The sequence below is a fragment of the Ylistrum balloti genome, unplaced genomic scaffold (genome assembly GCF_031769215.1).
Source record: "Ylistrum balloti isolate Yb309-2 unplaced genomic scaffold, AGI_CSIRO_Ybal_v1 Utg369724, whole genome shotgun sequence".
In the NCBI taxonomy this organism is placed as follows: Eukaryota; Metazoa; Mollusca; class Bivalvia; order Pectinida; family Pectinidae; genus Ylistrum; species Ylistrum balloti.
The window spans coordinates 3787523-3808293 of NW_026781942.1; the positions used below are offsets into that span (position 1 = coordinate 3787523).

General features: G+C 34.0%; 2 protein-coding genes across 2 annotated transcripts; both read left to right on the top strand.

Annotated features, from left to right (window-relative positions):
• Positions 1–879: 879 nt before the first annotated feature.
• LOC132565573 (beta-1,3-galactosyltransferase 5-like) lies at positions 880–2961 on the top strand. Its single transcript, XM_060230219.1, has 2 exons — positions 880–907; positions 1896–2961. Exon 2 carries the CDS (start codon positions 1902–1904, stop codon positions 2892–2894), a length of 993 nt encoding a protein of 330 aa, XP_060086202.1. The 5' UTR covers positions 880–907; positions 1896–1901; the 3' UTR covers positions 2895–2961.
• A 9728-nt stretch (positions 2962–12689) lies between these two features.
• On the top strand, positions 12690–19632 carry LOC132565550 (uncharacterized). Its single transcript, XM_060230199.1, has 4 exons — positions 12690–12777; positions 16228–16446; positions 17365–17409; positions 18704–19632. The coding sequence occupies exons 2-4, from the start codon at positions 16234–16236 to the stop codon at positions 19565–19567; spliced, it is 1122 nt and encodes a 373-aa protein (XP_060086182.1). The 5' UTR covers positions 12690–12777; positions 16228–16233; the 3' UTR covers positions 19568–19632.
• Positions 19633–20771: the final 1139 nt, after the last annotated feature.

Consider the following 20771-nt stretch of genomic DNA (forward strand, 5'->3'; position numbering starts at 1 on the left):
ATGCCCATGTTTTTAAATATATGTGGACTCGAAAATGGTGAAAATTCTGTTGAAGCAAAATGACAAATTTTCCTTGGTGTGATTATAAATCCATTGGAGTTAAGGGGTTAAATGACCCTGGCTATTAGAACGTAAAGCAAAAATAAACAAATGAAAAGGTCCCTAGACCAAATAATTAAAATTCATTTATCTGTCAGATATAATTCCCTAGTGTCGTCATCCTCAAATTTCTGAAACTGAGGCCTCTAAAGAAGCCATGTAGATGTGGTTACTTAAAAAGGTTAGCTTTAGTCGGTATAAATCGTCACTAAAATTTGTGTCCTCCACGTGAAAAAACAAGATGTTTGTATAAAGTATAATGACAGACGTGCTTATTGGTCCTGGCCTAATTACCCTGCAAGTGAATTAAATGTTGTTTTCCTCAATGTTCTTGTTTTATCAACAACGGCAGTTAATGTCCCTTTTTAGTAATCCAATCATCATGCTTGTAAATCTAACTTATTCGACCCGAGTCATTTCATACTAGAACTTTAACAATACTTCCTGTATCGTTTAATTTACATTTTTATTATTGCAACATCCGGCAATGCTTTTGTGGGTTTGTTTGTTCTCACGTCATTAATTAAGAAAGATAAATGCTCTGGGTAGCTTGTTAGTAAGTGTGTTAAATTTACAGAAATTAGAAAAGTAACATTTTAACCCAAGTAAAAACACTATAATTCACGTAGTCAGTGCACTGTTGTAGGATACTGGTCACAGATGTCGGTCTGTGACATGTTTATTTATGTGTATACGGTCTAGTTCGCTGTTATATATAGTCTCCGGTGGATATCACACCCAAACACACGTCGCTTCACTGCGAGATGTAATGTTTACAAGCGTTTAATATGACAGAGTCAAGTTTAAGGTATTTATCTGTTTTCTATATGAGTCGTTTAGATATATGTTTGTATCCCATGAGATTAATTATTGGATATATATTACTTACTGTCAATCTATCAAAATGAAATGTATGGTTTCGCTGTGTTTACAGAAACATCGGACAGGTGGGAGTGCTATGTGTTGATGACTAGTATCGTATGTACTCTCGTCATCTTCGTATACATGCACATACTGTTTGTAGGTTTTTTTTATATAAACAATAATAATTTCTGTTTTTGGTATTAATAATGCTTTAAGATTGAAACAATAACTATAGACTTGTATAACTTTTGTGTGTGTAAATGATGAAATATCACACATTTAACACTTTCGTGGTCTTTGCTGTTAGGAGGTTTATTTACTCTCTCGTTATACATAACGTATGAGAATGAATCACCTTTCGTATCTTTATATCACCAAACAAAACAAAAATAAAAAGACTTTTTGAATATCCAAAGCTGTACTTTAAGATAGAAATCGTTATACGTTACCAAAAACAGATATTATATATCCGGTTTATACAATGTAAATTGCGGGTTCTTGACAGTTTTCGCGTAAAAAGTTCACTTAAATAATTGCTTTCTTGGTCTATTGTGTGTCGTTAAATATTGCTCAGTTGTATTTATTGGTATGACCTATACCACAGAGTTTTACCACGGAAATGACAGGGAGACAGTCACTCAAGGGAAATACATGGTTTATCTTTGTGTCAGACCCGTTACATAGACTAGGTATAGTGATACGAATTAGTTTCGAAAAGCCATGATATAAGTAAAAGTTAGCACATGTTTGTTTTGTGGAGGTGATTTATTTATTTATTTATTTCCCGTTTGATATATATGAATTATTCATTCTTAACAACAAAAAGACCTTCCTGCTCAGCGCATTCTAACATAATTCTGTGTTCTTAACATTTCAAACGTATTTCATTGAATAATGAAAGAGTATTAATAATCTGTTCTCTTTCTTTTCAGGAGACAATGAAGAGGAGAGGCAAGGTCTTAATTTTGCTGGTGATTGTTGGAATTCTTTATTCATTTTTTCGTGTCTCATTGAACGTGCAAAATGTGGTTCCAGTAAAATCCTATCTGATGAATTTCACAGACCGACATGAGGAAAGAAACATATTCACGTTTTTAACTCATCCCAAACGGAGATGTTTGCAAGATTGTGTAAATGGTACTATTATCATGGTTTTAAGCAAATCGTCACACATAATGCAAAGGCGAAACATCCGAAAGACCTGGGGAAACCTTGAAACACAAATCAAATATAATTTATGTGTGAAGTTTCTTGTTGGATATGAACGATCCGTCACTCTAAGAACAGAAATAGATGAATTCGGGGATACTATTCAAGTGGATATTTTGGAAAGCTACTACAATTTAACGAAGAAGACCATAGCAGCTTTTCAATGGGTAACACAGTTTTGTAATGAAACAAGATTTTTTTTCAAAGTCGATGATGATGCGTTTGTAAATATAGCGAAATTAAATAAAATCCAGCAGAAATATAACCTGCTTTTAGAAGATCGCATCTTAGGAGCATGCACTCAGTATAATTTGCCATGGAGAGAGGAATCTAAGTGGAAGGTTTCTTATGAAGAATATCCATTTGAAACATACCCGCCATTTTGTTTTGGTCCAGGATATTTAATGACATCCTCCACTGCACGCAAACTGCACCAGGAAATGTATCGGACGAGATTGTTTAAATTAGAGGATGTTTACATAGGGATGGTAGCTTATAGGTTAGGGATAATTGTGCAAGATGTAGATCACTTCATTTATGATTTCGCATCCCACCCTTTGCTGAATCAGATATTCATTGATTTTTATATGCAATGTTCGGTAATTATACATTATGTATCAAAAGAACACATTGAACAGTTATGGAATGAAAGACGTAAACTACAGTGTAATGTAGGACAATGTTCTATCTGGAGAAAAGCTCTTTGCATATTTCGAATGTAGCAGAGTTTACCCACGTTTCTATATGACACCAATAAAACTGATTATTTTTTCTTTTAAGGTGCCTTTTAGGGAGATAAGATAAAAATAATGCATAAACACTGCATGTTGCATTTGATTACATGAAATATGAAAGTACAATATTTTACTGAATCTGCTTGAGGCGGTTTTGAAATGCATGAGACAATTGACAAATTCGAGCAAAGTGCAGTCATGCGATCATTGATAACTCTTCAAGCAAGCTCCTATTTGACCCTTGACCTGCACTAGACCCCTTATCATAAGGTAGGATATACCTGCTAACCATCCGTAGAAAAAGCAAACAAAGCATTCTGATAATTATTATCGTTGTTGTATTTTTATCTTATTTATGCTTCATAGAAAACTTCAGATACAGCTTATTCATTCATTTCATCAGTTACTTTCTAGTTCATCATTTTTGTTGTAATTTGTTTCTTCTGCTGTTAAATTGTAAATGTATTTGATATGTAGATCTTTAATTAGCTTCCAATACCGTCTTGAATTTAGCAATGATTGCCGTATTTAAATTGCCCTCAATGTGCCATATTTGTCTTATATGCTGATGTCAAAGAGAATATTGTAACATCAATGTTCTTCTTAGTTATTCCACTTTGGTGGCTTAGTGACACATATCAGGTTTACACACCAGACTACAGATGATATAAAGTATACAGCTGATAGACTTGAAACCTATCCAATTATTAAGAAGCTAGTGTATGTGTAACTCGAAAATGTTGTACTGTAAAATATTTTGAATGGAAGAGTTCGTGATTTGTTGGCTTTGTTAACGGACAATATTTGTATTGAATTTGACACATAGTCTTAGAAATGGTCGTGTATTTCAATATATTTTTAAATAATTATTTAGTGTGTTCATATTGTTTAATTTCTTAGTTTTGGTACTAAAGAGTGTGTCATACTTGGTTGTTTTTTGTGTGTGTGTTTTTGTTTTTTTATTATTATTATTGAATTGTGATTTTAACATCCTTCTTGAAAGTTATATTAAAACACAGATACAAGATCTATGATATTTTATACGTTTCGTTTAACTGTTACAGTACTTTCTCATGGCTTTGGATTCCAGGCCTATATCTGTCATCATACCGTCAGTTAATTTATATCGCTGAACGAAAACTATACACCTATCGATTGTTTGCTCTAGAGTACAGAAGCCTATAAATAATCCAGTTATGTGCACTTAATAAATTCTTGATGTTCTCAAAGTTCCTTGTTTAAAACTACAGCGACGGCACTATCAAGATGTCCTACATTACCTTAGCAACTAATCTGTGAACCGGATATAACAGACAAACAGTCTGCTCATTAAAAAAAGTGTTGTTTTCAACAGTGATTCAATTGCAAGTGTAAAACCATGGCAACAGACGATTTGAGTTTGGATGTAATACGTCTATATCTCCATACGGTCTTTAAATTAGTATTATTATTGCATTTTTTTAAAAAAAATTGTTTATTACATGTATTTCAAAGTCTATATGATTATGTGATGTAGTGCACCATTAGGATCAGAATAATCTGTAGACAGAAATCGTAAAAGTAACCGTGTTCAATAACAAACATCACATTTTATGTGCATTTTATAGTTGACCAAGATTTTAAATAGAAAAGATGAAAATATGAAATGATCAAACAAGTAGAAAATTATAACAGACATTACACTACCAAGCGTTTGTTAAATAATTTTGCATTTTTGACGCCATAATTTTCGTATTAAGTTCATGTATTTCATTCGAACAGTTCTGTTTAAACATTTACAGCAGACTAGAAATCTACAGCAGTCGATAGTCAAAGTATCCACTTGATATTTGTACATTGAAATATCAAGTACAGATTTTACATGTAGATATATCCCAGACGTGGATCACATTATCGACTTTCCCGGAAAGGATTGTTCCGCTCTATTTCCTGAAATCAATTGTATTAATAATAAGGACAAGGTGTGTGTGAACTGATAAAGTAAGAGCAGCCGGAAGGAACAAACCGTAGTGAGTCATTACAGGGGTTAAACAAAACAAACGTTTTTCTAAACCTTTGTTTATTGTCATAATCTAAAAAAAATCGATTCGATCAGACACGTGATCCGCACGAATAGATACAATTGTGTTATTATTGCATTATGTCCTGTGCTGAGGCATACAGGTGTCTGCATTTTCATTGTTCATTAAGACTGGCTTCATCTCATTGATCATTAAGACTGGCTTTAACTCATTGATCATTCAGACTTGCTTTAACTCATTGTTCATTAAGACTGACTTTATCTCATTGATCATTCAGACTTGCTTTAACTCATTGTTCATTAAGACTGACTTTAACTCATTGTTCATTAAGACTGGCTCTAACTCATTGTTCATTAAGACTGGCTTTATCTCATTGATCATTAAGACTGACTTTAACTCATTGTTCATTAAGACTGTCTTTAACTCATTGTTCATTAAGACTGGCTTTCTCATTGATCATTAAGACTGACTTTAACTCATTGTTCATTAAGACTGGCTTTAACTCATTGCTCATTAAGACTGGCTTTATCTCATTGATCATTAAGACTGACTTTATCTCATTGATCCTTAAGACTGGCTCTAACTCATTGTTCATTAAGACTGACTTTAACTCATTGTTCATTAAGACTGACTTTAAATCATTGTTCATTAAGACTGTCTTTATCTCATTGATCATTAAGACTGGCTTTAACTCATTGTTCATTAAGACTGACTTTAACTCATTGATCCTTAAGATTGGCTTTATCTCATTGATCCTTAAGACTGGCTCTAACTCATTGTTCATTAAGACTGACTTAAACTCATTGTTCATTAAGACTGGCTTTAACCTAGCAAAATAGTAGTTGTCTTCGTTATTTAAAATCTATGGGTATTCATTTACTATTCGACGATCAATATGTTGACCTACCTTAACTTGGTGGAAGTTAAGGTAGAAAGAAAAATTTGTGACAAACACTTACAAGAACTTTGTTTCTAAGTTCTGAAAGGGAGTCAGGTGGAGTAGTGGTAACGCACTCGTCTCTCACTTAGGCTAGGCACTCGGGATTCGATTCCTCGGAACGGACGTGAAAATACATGGGATCACTTACCCGACTAAGTGTTTTCTGGTTTCCTCTCACTGTAAGACCTTTTGTGCCCTTCCGCCCGAACCAACAAGAGTGATTGATATCAGCTTAAACCTTGCTTCACAATTGTTGTAATATAATCAAATTTGTATCATATATATTATGAAAATGCCGTCATGTTGACAGAATATTAATTAAAATTCTAATTGTATGTAACGAGGTCAAGACAAGAATAAAAGAATGATTAACACGGATACACCTAAAAAACTATAAAATTAATAAGACCTGGTGTTATGGAAGAGTAAGCGTCTTCTGTTCCGTCGACGACTCCCGTCACGTAAACCTTTGTCAATACAAGTAAGAAATATCGTGCTTCCAAATCAGCACATTGGTAGCAACGGAACCACAAAACATTATATTATACTAGGACTGATGAGATCGTTATGTTGACCATGAAAATTTCCTTTAATGTTATCAACCTACAGCTGCCGAAACCTTATGTTGTGTTCATGCATTTTCAATAACCCGAAAGCACTATTTTTGTATTTATAAGTGTCAATGTACAATGTAGTGTGGCTGACATATTTTGGTATTAGGGACTGCTTATTGTTCTCTTTCGACTTCAGTATAAGACGACTTCGTCATGTAGTACAAGCACTTGTTTTCACGCACATACATTCACAAAACGTCTATCATTTTCCCATTTATGTTACTATGGTAAGGTAATGTTATGATTTTTTGAGAGTGGCATTCAATGTTCTTGAAGTTCTAATTTTAAAAAATCAAATATGTACCAAATTACAGCAGATTCATTCTAAATTTTGAAAAGTGTTTCTTTTCTTATAAATTTGTATAAGTATCTTACATATACAAGTACATGTACCAGCTTGTGTCAAGTGACGTCACTGACTGTTTGTAGAATATTTAACTGAATAGCATGACTTTACCGAGTCTCATAGAGAATATCATACCCTCGTGGAACCTCGTTATCTCGAAATCTTACAGATCGAAGACACCTTTAATTCGAAACATTTCTTTAGTCCCTACCTAAATTTACACATAACATTCAATCGAATTCATTTAAATCGAATACTCGATTATCTTGAAGTTTTCCCCCGATCTCGCCGAATTCGAGATAACGAGGTTCGACTGCATAGATACTTATGAGTACAGACACATCCATAATGGTGATCACATTACTGTGGCGCGTCATTCGGACAGAATCCCTTACATCGGTTGTACACAAAGGGGTGTTGTTGCCAAGTAAGATCAAAATTATGGTGGTGTGCTTTGTCCTCTGCTAATTTATTTGAAGATAAACATACAATGTAACATTTATGAAATTAATTTCGTTTTCATACATAACACTGAAGAATAAATAAAATTCCTCTTCCACATTGATCACGCCAGGGTCACAAGGTGATACATTCATGATTTCGCTAAAGCCTATGGTGTAGATATTGATAAGTTATCCTAGAAACCATTAAAAATGTCGATCTATTAATTGACAAAAATGAATGCAATTGGCCCAAAAAAAAGTTTTAGTTCGATGTATAGAGTGCCCGTTTTGTTGTTAAATGCCTGTCAAAACGTCCGAGTCATTCAGAAGGTCGTGTATTCTGAGGATTTATATTTGAAAAAGTAATGGTATTCCGACAGATTAGATTAAATTAAGGCGTATTCTGACATCTAATATCGGAAATTCATCCTTTATTGTGAGAATTATATTAAATGAAAGGCAAACGGTTAATTCAGGTACAAAAATCAATGTTTAAAAAATAATCCTGGCCTCGAGTGCCTGTGCCTTTATTGTGAGAATTATATTAAATGAAAGGCAAACGGTTAATTCAGGTACCTAATCCGCAGGGTTTAACTAACTCTCCGCGAATATATTTTGTCTTGGTCGCTGACCAATAGTCAGAATTCCTAAAAATATAAAAATACCAAATACTTTCCAGCAGATTCGAAATGGCCGCCAGTGCACTATGCGGAATCTCTCTAGACTTGTTGTAGGTTAACATCCACTATCAGTCCGCGATCAACACAAAATATCGCGGATATATAATGAAAAGCCTTCGGACTATCAGATGCCTAGTGTTAATTGATATTAGATAGGTGATGTCTTATTTTGTTAGAACGTTGAAATACTTTACATATTCTTAAAAGTACAAATTGCATTTTCAATAAGTAAATGTATATCTTCTATTTATTTTGAAGAGGACGGAAGTGATTTCTCAACCCTTGGACTTTGAATAGGGACTGTATATAATGCTTCTCTTAGCGGCGTGTTAGGCAAATGAGCTAGGCCAACTTTAATTATACGTTCAAAGGGTATTCATTCGTTCGAGCAGCAGAAATATGCTACGTCATTATTTGTTTACAATTTGTATCTAAGATTGGATCACACTGCCTGTCAGTGATGCTAGGTATGGAAGAGCACTGAAAATACACATCTCATGCTTTTATATAATCTTCCTTTTTACGCTTGTAATGTTTATGTAACTTTTATACTTCGGACTAAATTTACACAAAGTTGTTGACCTTTACTACTCTAGAAAAATATACGATGTTCATTCAGTTATATTTACATAATCTGAAATAGCTTCAAAGAATGACGTGTTTATAGATTCAATAATATAGACAATTTTAAGAAATAACTAAAATCAGATAGTGATTTTGTTTATAATTAGTGTACATGTTCTTCACCACAATAATACATTATACCAATCCTTCTTACCACTTTTGCTACAACATTTGACAAAACCGTCTCCTTTTTTATGCAATATGAACTTATCCCGTATAAAGATATATAGACAAATGTACATGTAAATAAGCAGCCAACACACAGAAAAAATAAAGTTTAACTGACACTTGCGATTTCATAAAAACTTTAATTTCATCCTTTTTACGTAGTTTCAGTTTCCTCCACAAGCTCATTTCACTGATTGTGCGTGTTCGCACCGATAGCCAAACAACTAGTAGCAGCCAATAACGAGATACCATGTCTAAATAACTACCCAACACAACGTAAGCCACTAAACACAATGGGAAAACAGCTTTCATAGTCAACCATTTTGTGGTACTATAGGAAAGTATTGTCGACTAGTTATTGTCAATATACAATGCCGTGTCCTAGTGAAGAATATTTACCAAAAACACAAGTGACCTGTACTGCGGGAATATATTCACCTGCCAACAGGCAGAATCACTTATAGTTATTTCTTTATTAGTGTCTACGGCAGGTCTATGGAATTCAACACCAAGAACAGAAAACTTGTCTTATTAAACATTACCCTCTTTTCATTTTTTTAAATATATAAACCGCAAATTGATTCACAGTCTTTACCCAAGCCACCTGCTTTTCTAAATAACCCTGATTAGAAATAATAATTAAAAACCAACCACTCATATCCGATTTAGGACCTTAATAAAACAAATTTTATGTTAATGTATTAATATTATATTTGCTTTATAATATTCGAAAAGCTACATGTATATTAAGATATATATATATATCATTTTCAGTTTGAAGATTACAGTACATGCATCTTTCTACCGATATACAGGTAGATACGACCATGTCACGTGATATGCATGCATCGAATAAATATTGATTACAGTGTTTTCATAGATCACTGTGAGTTTTTGTGATTATAAAGAACATGTAGGTACGTATATTTACAGAAACAAACATTCCATTGACCCACACACCCTCACGCACACCATCACTTCACATACATAGAATCTAGAAAGAAAAAGCAATATCGACGGTATGGTCCAATATTGGTACCGGATCTTCAATATATAGTATCTAGTAAGTAATATCGACGGTATTGTCCAATATTGGTACCGGATCTTCAATATATAGTATCTAGTAAGTAATATCGACGGTATGGTCCAATATTGGTACCGGATCTTCAATATATAGTATCTAGTAAGTAATATCGACGGTATTGTCCAATATTGGTACCGGATCTTCAATATATAGAATCTAGTAAGTAATATCGACGGTATGGGCCAATATTGGTACCGGATCTTCAATATATAGAATCTAGTAAGTAATATCGACGGTATTGTCCAATATTGGTACCGGATCTTCAATATATAGAATCTAGTAAGTAATATCGACGGTATGGGCCAATATTGGTACCGGATCTTCTATATATAGAACCTAGTAAGTAATGTCGTTGGCATGGTCCAATATTAGTACCGGATCTTCTCTATATAGAATCTAGTAAGTAATATCGACGGTATTGTCCAATACTGGTACCGGATCTTCAATATATAGTATCTAGTAAGTAATATCGACGGTATTGTCCAATATTGGTACCGGATCTTCAATATATAGTATCTAGTCAGTAATATCGACGGTATTGTCCAATATTGGTACCGGATCTTCCATATATAGAATCTAGTAAGTAATATCGACAGTATAGGCCAATATTGGTACCGGATCTTCTATATATAGAATCTAGTAAGTAATGTCGTTGGCATGGTCCAATATTGGTACCGGATCTTCTCTATATAGTATCTAGTCAGTAATATCGACGGTATTGTCCAATATTGATACCGGATCTTCAATATATAGAATCTAGTAAGTGATATCGACGGTATGGGCCAATATTGGTACCGGATCTTCTATATATAGAATCTAGTAAGTAATGTCGTTGGCATGGTCCAATATTGGTACCGGATCTTCTCTATATAGTATCTAGTAAGTAATATCGACGGTATGGTCCAATATTTGTACTGGACTTTCTATATATAGAATCTAGTAAGTAATATCGACGGTATGGTCCAATATTGGTACCGGATCTTCTATATATAGAATCTAGTAAGTAATATCGACGGTATGGTCCAATATTAGTACTGAACCTTCTATATATTGAATCTAGTAAGTAATATCAACGGTACGGTCCAATATTGGTACTGGATCTTCTATATATAGAATCTAGTAAGTAATATCGACGTTATGCTCCAATATTGGTACCGAATCTTCAATATATAGAATCTAGTATGTAATATCGACGGTATGGTCCAATATTAGTACTGGACCTTCTATATATTGAATCTAGTAAGTAATATCGACGGTATGGTCCAATATTGGTACTGGATCTTCTATATATAGAATCTAGTAAGTAATATCGACGGTATGGGCCAATATTGGTACCGGATCTTCTATATATAGAATCTAGTAAGTAATGTCGTTGGCATGGTCCAATATTGGTACCGGATCTTCTCTATATAGTATCTAGTATGTAATATCGACGGTATGGTCCAATATTTGTACTGGACTTTCTATATATAGAATCTAGTAAGTAATATCGACGGTATGGTCCAATATTGGTACCGGATCTTCTATATATTGAATCTAGTAAGTAATATCAACGGTACGGTCCAATATTGGTACTGGATCTTCTATATATAGAATCTAGTAAGTAATATCGACGGTATGGTCCAATATTGGTACCGAATCTTCAATATATAGAATCTAGTATGTAATATCGACGGTATGGTCCAATATTAGTACTGGACCTTCTATATATTGAATCTAGTAAGTAATATCGATGGTATGGTCCAATATTGGTACTGGATCTTCTATATATAGAATCTAGTAAGTAATATCGACGGTATGGTCAAATATTGGTACTGGATCTTCAATATATAGAATCTAGTATGTAATATCGACGGTATGGTCCAATATTGGTACCGGATCCTAACAAACAAATGTTCGTTGGTTGCGTATTACTGGGATAGATATATGATCCATGAAGTATTAACGACAGTACGAACAGGCGAATTGTCAAATCTTCGAGGCAACCTGCCCCTTTATCAAGACACAAATATTACATAAATTACATCATATACATAGAACATAAAACAAATACAAAGTTAGGGCCAATACGGGCACAAACAGAAACAACGTGTTATAATTAACACGACATTGAAAAGTTCACATTCAAAACAGGTATTTTGAACTGCTTGTTTCTTTCATGATTGTTCTTGTGTGTTTGGATCTCCAGTTTCATCTTTGTAGAGCATTTTGCTGACACAATTCAGCAAACTGTACGAGTTTATGAGTTGACCCTAAAATATTTGAATGTGGTGAGAGCGGATATCTTCCTTGATTTTGAAAACTTTACGTACACACCTGAAAAATAAAATAAATGAATTTAACATGAACTAAGATTTAAGACAATCTTGAAGTAAATTAATTTAAGTCTTAGACTTTTTAGAATATATGAATAGATTTATTTTCAAAATTTGAAGTTTATTAGACTTTTTCGATTCTTGAGATATGAATTATTTTTTAATAATCTTGGTACGTGTTTCGGGGTACAAAATTCTCCATCATCCTTACCTAGTAAACAAAGTAGTGGTGAACATCTATTTTTAAGGAAAACAAAGAGCTCGAGTTTAGGACTTTATTCAGTCCTTTTGCTGAAAACCTGCTTTATCCGGACATTTGCTTTTCTTTATTAAGGAAAGTTAGAAATTACAGAACACATTTAAAGTCATTTCATCAATACTTACGTCATCAAGTGTTAAATGTACATGTACAGCAGGGATTTAGAAATTTCTCTACGTACAATCCACTAAAAGTGTTCTCTATATGCATGTATTGGCATACTCAATATTTCCTCATCCGGGCAGATTTATCCGCATTTGACTCCGTTCCTCATGATTCGTACTTTACGCTGGCCCTTAACCTTCAAAGATGGCCGCCTCCAGGTGATGGTGTTTTGTAAGGAGATTTGAAGTTTACGTAACTCGCCACCTACAGAGGTAATGGATCCTTATCGGTATTTCATATTTACCGATGTGTTCATGAAATCATTCATTTACTGTATGCATTAAGTAGTTTATTTGTATACGACGGAATATCAGAATCTTCTTCGAAGATATTCCCGAAATTTTATCCTTCATTTCTTCGAGCACTTATATATAATCTGTTCATAAGTCAGGTTGGACACACTCCTGTATATGTTTAATGGTCGTGCATTTAATTGACAGCTATAAAATGGTGTATCTGTGTTGATGTGTGCACTTTTTGTGAAGGAGATTCAAGATTTTTTTCTTTGAGTTTTTTTTTTTACAAAACATTTATAGATATCATTGCTTCCTTTTGAAAGGTTCTGTGCTAACGTGAATAAAAGACAAGGAAATGTGACTCCATAATTTTCTATAAGTCAATACAGTATATACTTTTCCGAATCGAGTTCAAAAGCCCTTGAAATCTAACAAAATTAGTTTCTCAATCATATTTCTCAATAAATTCATTATGGGACTAAAAAGTAATTGAACTTTAATTTTTAAACATACCATTTACCACTCTAACCCTTTTAGTGGACTAGTCTTTGTAGAATTGTAGAAAACTGGTTTTCCACTGATGGTCACTTGTGGGTTACACGAGAGGGGTTTTCAGAGGAGAGGGTTGTCCAGCTTTAGCCAATGTGACAGTAAATGTCAACAGTTGCTCTCATGCCTTAAAATATCACACCAAAACTTATTTTTACATCTTTCTTTGGACACTTCCACAATTCATAGCTATATTTTGATATTGATCAATCTTGTAATTAGAATCTTCGCTTGCTTCAAAGTCGTTTTTAGATTTCTTTTCACCTTATCAGTTTTCCAACCCCACTAAAAGCAAAACAGAATTGTATTCCAATGATTTATGGGAGTAGTACGTGGATCTGGAAAGGAAATGAATAAAATGGTTAAGTTGTAAAATCAAAAGTGACTGTATAATTTTATTTTCCATTAGTGGTTAATACCCTTCTACTCCAAGACGTGAGCGGATATGTTTCAAATTAATTGATTACTTTGTTGAGATTCAGTTTAGGTATTTTATGCAGATTTCCACTAAAATCAATACCCAACAGAGTAAATTTCTCCCTCTCTTAAATTTAATTCTGGTAAAAAGGTATCTGTACTAAACTTCTTACTGTCAATCCATAATACCTGTGTTTTCATAGTATTAGATTTCAGGCCAGAAATAAATTTAAGTCACGAATAGATTCACGTAAGAATTTTTCAGACCTGCCGAGTATTAAGGAAGTACCATTAGCATATTGAGAGGTCACATACATTTTTACCATTTACATTTTTGTTTTCTCTTATTCTAATTAATATGAAGATTTATGGTGCGATTTGGTCACCTTGTTGACAACCATGTTATGGAAGAAATTTGACAAGTTACCTCCTTGATTAACTGCTGAACTAAAATTTTTATGTAAAGGTTTTGACCCCCTTTCCTAATACCCTCACCAAAGCCAAAAAGACTTAGAATATATATATAGTCCATGATTAAACAGTTAACAGAAAACATTAATTATTCAGTTTTCTGTCTTTGTGTGATAATTACAAACTTTATCACCTCTCTTGCTTATAATGTGACTAAAAATAAAGTACAGGTAAATTCAGACTCGGACTTGCTCATCTGGAATAGGTTTCAGAAATCTGACTGCAGTTAGAGGTCCAGCTGTATGTGTCTGAAACTAACTTGCTGAATATCATTAGTTTTAAGAATTTTTGCAAAGAAATGCATCAGTGCATGCATATATATCTGAAAATGTTATGTTATTAAGTAAGAGTTAAAATGGAAGATGTGATATTGGTTCTTTTTTTAATATTCAACACAAATTTTCAAAACTGCATTTTGAGTTTTTATATATATAACATTTAAAACAGAACAGGTGCATTGTTTATCAGAATAATTCTGTGCTACCTGCACTGTTTCTGCAGAGATACGCAAAAGTGGTCTTATTCCCATATGTAGAGATGCTTCAAGAGTCAGGCTAAAGCCAAAAGTGCACTGATATTGAGAACGAGAAGAGACATTCTAATCTGGAAATCATCAAAATCATATGAAGCCACTGTCTAATTAGAGGGAATCCAATGTGATTAATACTATGCGATACACATATTTTGTGTTAATTGATATATTTATTACTTAAAGGTTAGTAATCCCTAATGAAACAGCACAATTTTATGTTAATGTGTCAGCGTTTGTCCATTTGATGCCACCACAAGCACAGGTTGAACTTCAGTTTGGAATGCTCACAGGGAATAGGAATGATAATCATTATACCGTGGTGGGTACAGATACCATGAAAGGTCATACTGATACTGAACATATCACCTGCTTTTATGAGGACAAGATAGGATTGAATATTTATAGACTGTTGAAGCAACATTGTTTTCTGACCAATAGCACACGTTCAGCCCAGGCAGAGTGTTATCAGTTCCCTCTTACTCAATGTGTTACCTGTTAATAACCATTAATAATCCCATAAGCCTAGCCCTACATGCTTGTTCAGTCAGGCACATGCATGAATTTGTTTACATAAGATAATCAAATGCATTAGGGTCACGGTCATTGTGGTTTCCTAATGATCGTTGGATCAAAACATCAGCTGTTGCATTGCAGTAAGTGGTAATCAATACTTTTAGTATAAGTACTTTTTTTTTAATTTAACTCCAAAAATGAACTTGCGCACTCTACCCGACTCTGCACTATATCCACAATTTTACGGTATGTAGATGGATTACATCTCTCTTCTTACATAAATTTAGGGATTCGGATCAACCTTGCACATTACCATAAGAACAATACTAATGTCAACATGATACTGTAATGCCGAGTGTAGGGTTAAAAAGTAACGTACGGCGTGGTAGCGTCAATTGAGGTATTTAATGCATGTAATACTAATTATGAATAATTAAAACATAGGTCTCCAATGGCACACAACTCCTTACAATATCACTTACTATAATAACAACATATGCTGGAGTACCTGTGTACATGTACATCAGTCTAGGTCTCGGGTCACAGCTAGAGAGACCCTACCCCACAAATTACCTGTACGTGTTCTCTCGTCACGCCCCAGCACACACAATTCACCCCAAACCACCACTGTGTGGGACATGTACTGCCAACGAAATCAGATAATGTTCTATGCATTATAATACATTTAAGCAAGCTATATTTTATTTTATTAATCCTGATCAATACACACACTAGTCAGATGATGTAAGCTTCATAGAGGCAAGTGTAAGTATTATAATGTTGTGTAACCTCTGCTGGAATGCAAATAAATTCAACATAAACTAACTCAAATTCTTCAAGGCTGGATTTTCGATATACTTTTTCTACAGCTCTACCAATATACAGGTACTTTCAAGGAAAATCATGTTTCATAATTTATTTTTTCAATGTTGTTGCCTGTCAAGGTCTCTATGGCAGCCAAAATTTTGGAATGGATGAGTTCCAACAAGACGATTATCAAAATAGGTGCAAATTTTGGTATCCTATATGGATTGAGTGTGTTACCTGGAACAGCTGGCCTTATGACATACAAGCAGTACTATCAACTGAGAATGAGGGATCCCACGGCAGAAACACCTGTAGTGTGCCATCCTAATGACATGCTGAAAGGTTGCATCTATGAAGTAAGATTTCATTTCAATGTTTACTCAGATTCAATTTCAGATTCTGACTTAAAGCCCCATTCCTTGTAAATATAAGCTTTTGTAATCTTATCTACTTTACGACAATTGTGAGACAAGTTATCACAACTTCTATCATGAATCAGTCACTCATGAAAACATGTAAGGGGGTCTTGCTGTAAGAGGAAACTGGAGTACCCTGCAGAAAACCCTTGGTGGTCATGCAGGTGATCTCATACCTTTCCCTATCCATTCTGGGAATCAGAGCCCAGGCTTCTGGGTGGAAGGCCAATGCATTACCCTACACCCCTCAGCCCTTGAAAAGACACTCTAAAAAGAAATTAGTAGGGTACAAGAGGAGTCAAAACTCATTTCCAAGAATCAAAAACATTCTCTCAAGAACATGTATCTACTGAATGACCTGTAGACTGCAAGCTTTTGTCTGTACCAACTCCTTAGAAAGTTTTTAACCATCACCCATTATCGTTGTCACTTCTAGTAAAAAGGGATAATACACCTTTTGTAGGATTGATTAGAACTTTTTCTGAAGCATCCTTGGCTAAAGAAGAATCAGTTTTATAGAAGTGATGGGTCTTGGCCTTCTGGGATGGAAGGGATGGGGCAAATGGGGAAATCTTGAAAACTCTTTTCCTTCTGCTGGAATGTGTGTATTCTGTCCAAATTTGGTATGTACCATTTTAGGGCAAGAGAGTCTTGTAGAAATATTGAGAATGATTTTTTCTTTATGTATTCTTAACATTACACAAATATATCGAGTTAAGCTCACCTGGTCAGAAGGGCCTGATTTTGTGCAAGCTGTCTGCTGCAGCTTCAAACAAAGACCTACCGTATGAATTGTTTTGTTATTCATCAAATTTCCAGCATATTCCAAATCTGTAAACTATTTACTGTTCAATGTAGGTGAAGAATGATTTCCGGTACTGGAAGACAAATCAAGAAGATCAGGTAAGAACTATTTTATAAGTATTATCATTGCATTTGATGTCATAAGGATTGTGTTTCAGGTTTTATTTGGAATCTATCATTGCATAAATATGTACATCTGTTATACAATGTATATGTTGACAGGCCTCATATCATATTTGTTTACTCTATTGACAGTCTCATTTCTTCACACAAAAAAAAACTTTGTGCAATTTTTTTATCAAATCTATTTGTCTCTAGCTAATTTTATTCTCCTTATTTGTTTGATATACTTTGAGGTGATACCAATCATCAATTTTGTATCCAGTGAGGTGATATGTTTGAAGTCCTTTAAATATTTACAACATCATATTAATAGAAACATGAGATTAACAGGAATGTGAGATTAACAGGAATGCAAAATTAACAGAAACGTGGTATTAAAAGGAATTTATGTTTAAGATTAAACATTAGGAATGTGGAATTAGCTCTAATAAAAAAATATTTGATGAATACCTCTGGACCCGTGGTATAAAAGATTTTATAATGAGTAGTATATACTCTAATCAAGTTTTCAAGTGTAACAACTGTCACCATCATGTTATTAAAACTGCAAGTCTTGATTACTCGTTCTTTCGTGATCATGCAAATCTTACAGCCGCCAGTTCACTAACACAAATATGCATGAACAAGTTTTTGACAAATTTCTTAATTACAATCACATTTAAATAGAACTGGTAAATGAGTAAGTTTATCTCATGATCAAATATTTTTGAAAATATTACATAGAGAAAACATGTCTTTCCTTGTTGCTCCTGAAATTATTTTATCTCTATATATCTTAATATGTGCCACATTGTGATGTCATAATGTATTTGGGAAGGTGTGAGCTCTTATTGATATCCCCTTATATTACATTCAGATAACGTACGATTGATTATACTCCCTGTTATGTGAAACTCTTATCTTACAATAGCTTAGAAAAAGAAAAAAAATTATTGCAAGTTTGATGAATATTTTACAATATTTTATTAGACTGACACAAAATCTAAATTTCAGTGCCATAAAGTTTTTACATCTCAAAGGAAAGGATGAAAACTGAGCTGTTCATAGCCCAGCTAGGTCATACATGTATATACATGTATGTGTATAACATGTTTGTAAGACAGAAATATGTAAAATGGATGTTATTACATGTGCACCAACAGTAAAGCAGTTATTTGATTAAAAAAGAAAGTCGTTGGCATTGTCTGTTTTTGTATTGTTATATTAGATGTCTTGATATTTCCATTTTATTTTTGACACGTCAATCTTAATGGAATATCTACTGTTTCAGGCAAAAGATCATTTAGAATTTGAGGAGTCACTGAATGATAAAGTAAAATTCATGATGGTTCCAAGCACTAATCCAGGTCACAAAGGCAGCATGATGAGTAAATTTGGGTGCATTATCAGTATACCACAATACTTTATGGTTCATGTACTGGATGAAATACCTGCGGTGAATTCCCTCTCCAAAGGGAGGCTACTCTCTGTACTCACAAAAGGCCAAGTAGATAGGACTCCAAGAGTTCCAGTGGATAATGAATCTGTGGATGGCATCGCCCTTAGACATTCCCTTCTGTTGACAAGAGAAGAGAAGAAATTTGTTATGATGAGAGAACTGATTTCTTGTCGAAGCAATTCTGATTATGTGATAGGCGTTCTCCGATGTGTAACAGCAGGGACATGTGTAGGTCTGATGTACTATGTTAGGGAGTTTATGATGAACAATGTTGGGAATTTCTTCTCTATGCTGGCTAAAACAGACCTACAACCTATCTCAACACTTTTTGCCAGGGGATCACTGTATATGTTAATACTTGGCACGAGTCTAGTGACTTATTATAGTTTGCTATTCATGTACAAAAGTCATCGAGAGAAGCAAACAGACTGGGCAGTGGCTGCCATCAGTCAGGATTATGCAAAAGCAGGAAAAGGCTACTATAATCGTATCTTGTCAAGGAATTTATCATGCAGAAATATCTTGGGACCACAAGATGGGCCCTATTTGTACACAGCTAAGGGTGACTTAAAGTCATGGTTCTTTGCTCAGGAAACTCCAATCACAGAACGTCTGGCCATCATGGAGAGTTACCTGTCAGAGTACAATCAGAAGGAAAACATCTCAAATGTCAATGAAGAGCAGACAGGTCTGTAATGATGGGTGTGATTTAGACATTTTGAATTATTAATAAAATTTCAGTCTCAGTTTTTTCTATACAAGTTGAGTTTAGCCTTGTCCTTAAAAAAAGGAAAGAAAAATATATGTAATGTACCAGTACATTATATAAACACAAATTATTTACAACATACAAAATCTTTTAGGTCATATTTTAAATATATTTCCATATCATCAAATACCGTTAATATCTTATATTGATTATTTGTAATGCATTTAGCTTTTGATAGTAGCCTTTAAAAATTTAGAAATGTTGAGAGATATTCTGATGAGTCTACAATGTCAAATCAGCCAAGGTCACAAAGAAAACAATGTCCACAAAACACCTCAGTGTACAAATGGTACAACAGTGACCATGTACAAAGGTCATATGAGGACATTATCCTCGGAGTAAAAAATGTATGTGACATTAGTGTTCATACAACAGGATATGTTATATAAAGTTATTATCTGAACAACATGAAATTAGATATTGTCCACAAAATAATAAAAGTCATGTAAAAACAATGTCCACAAAACAATGGTCACGTGACGATATTGTCAACAAAACAATGGTCACGTGACGATATTGTCCACAAAACAATGGTCACGTGACGATATTGTCCACAAAACAATGGTCACGTGACGATATTGTCCACAAAACAATGGTCACGTGACGATATTGTCCACAAAACAATGGTCACGTGACGATATTGTCCACAAAACAATGGTCACGTGGCGATATTGTCCACAAAACAATGGTCACGTGACGATATTGTCCACAAAACAATGGTCACGTGACGATATTGTCCACAAAACAATGGTCACATGACGATATTGTCCACAAAACAATGAAGGTCATGTGACGACCTTGTCGACAAAACAATGAAGGTCACATGACGACATTGTCTTCAAAACAATGGTCATATGGCGACACCAACAAAACAATGAAGGTCAGAAAACGACATTATCTTCAAAACAAGGTCATATAACAACTTTGTGCACCAAATAATGAAGGTCATATGACAAATTGCTTACAAATGTCATATGATGATAGTCTCCACACAACAGATATAAAATGTAATGTCATAGGACGATATTCTCCTCAAAACAGATACAAAATGTAATGGCATATGATGAAAGTCTCCTCAAAACAGAGTTTCCTCAAAACAGACACAAAATGTAATGTCATATGACGATAGTC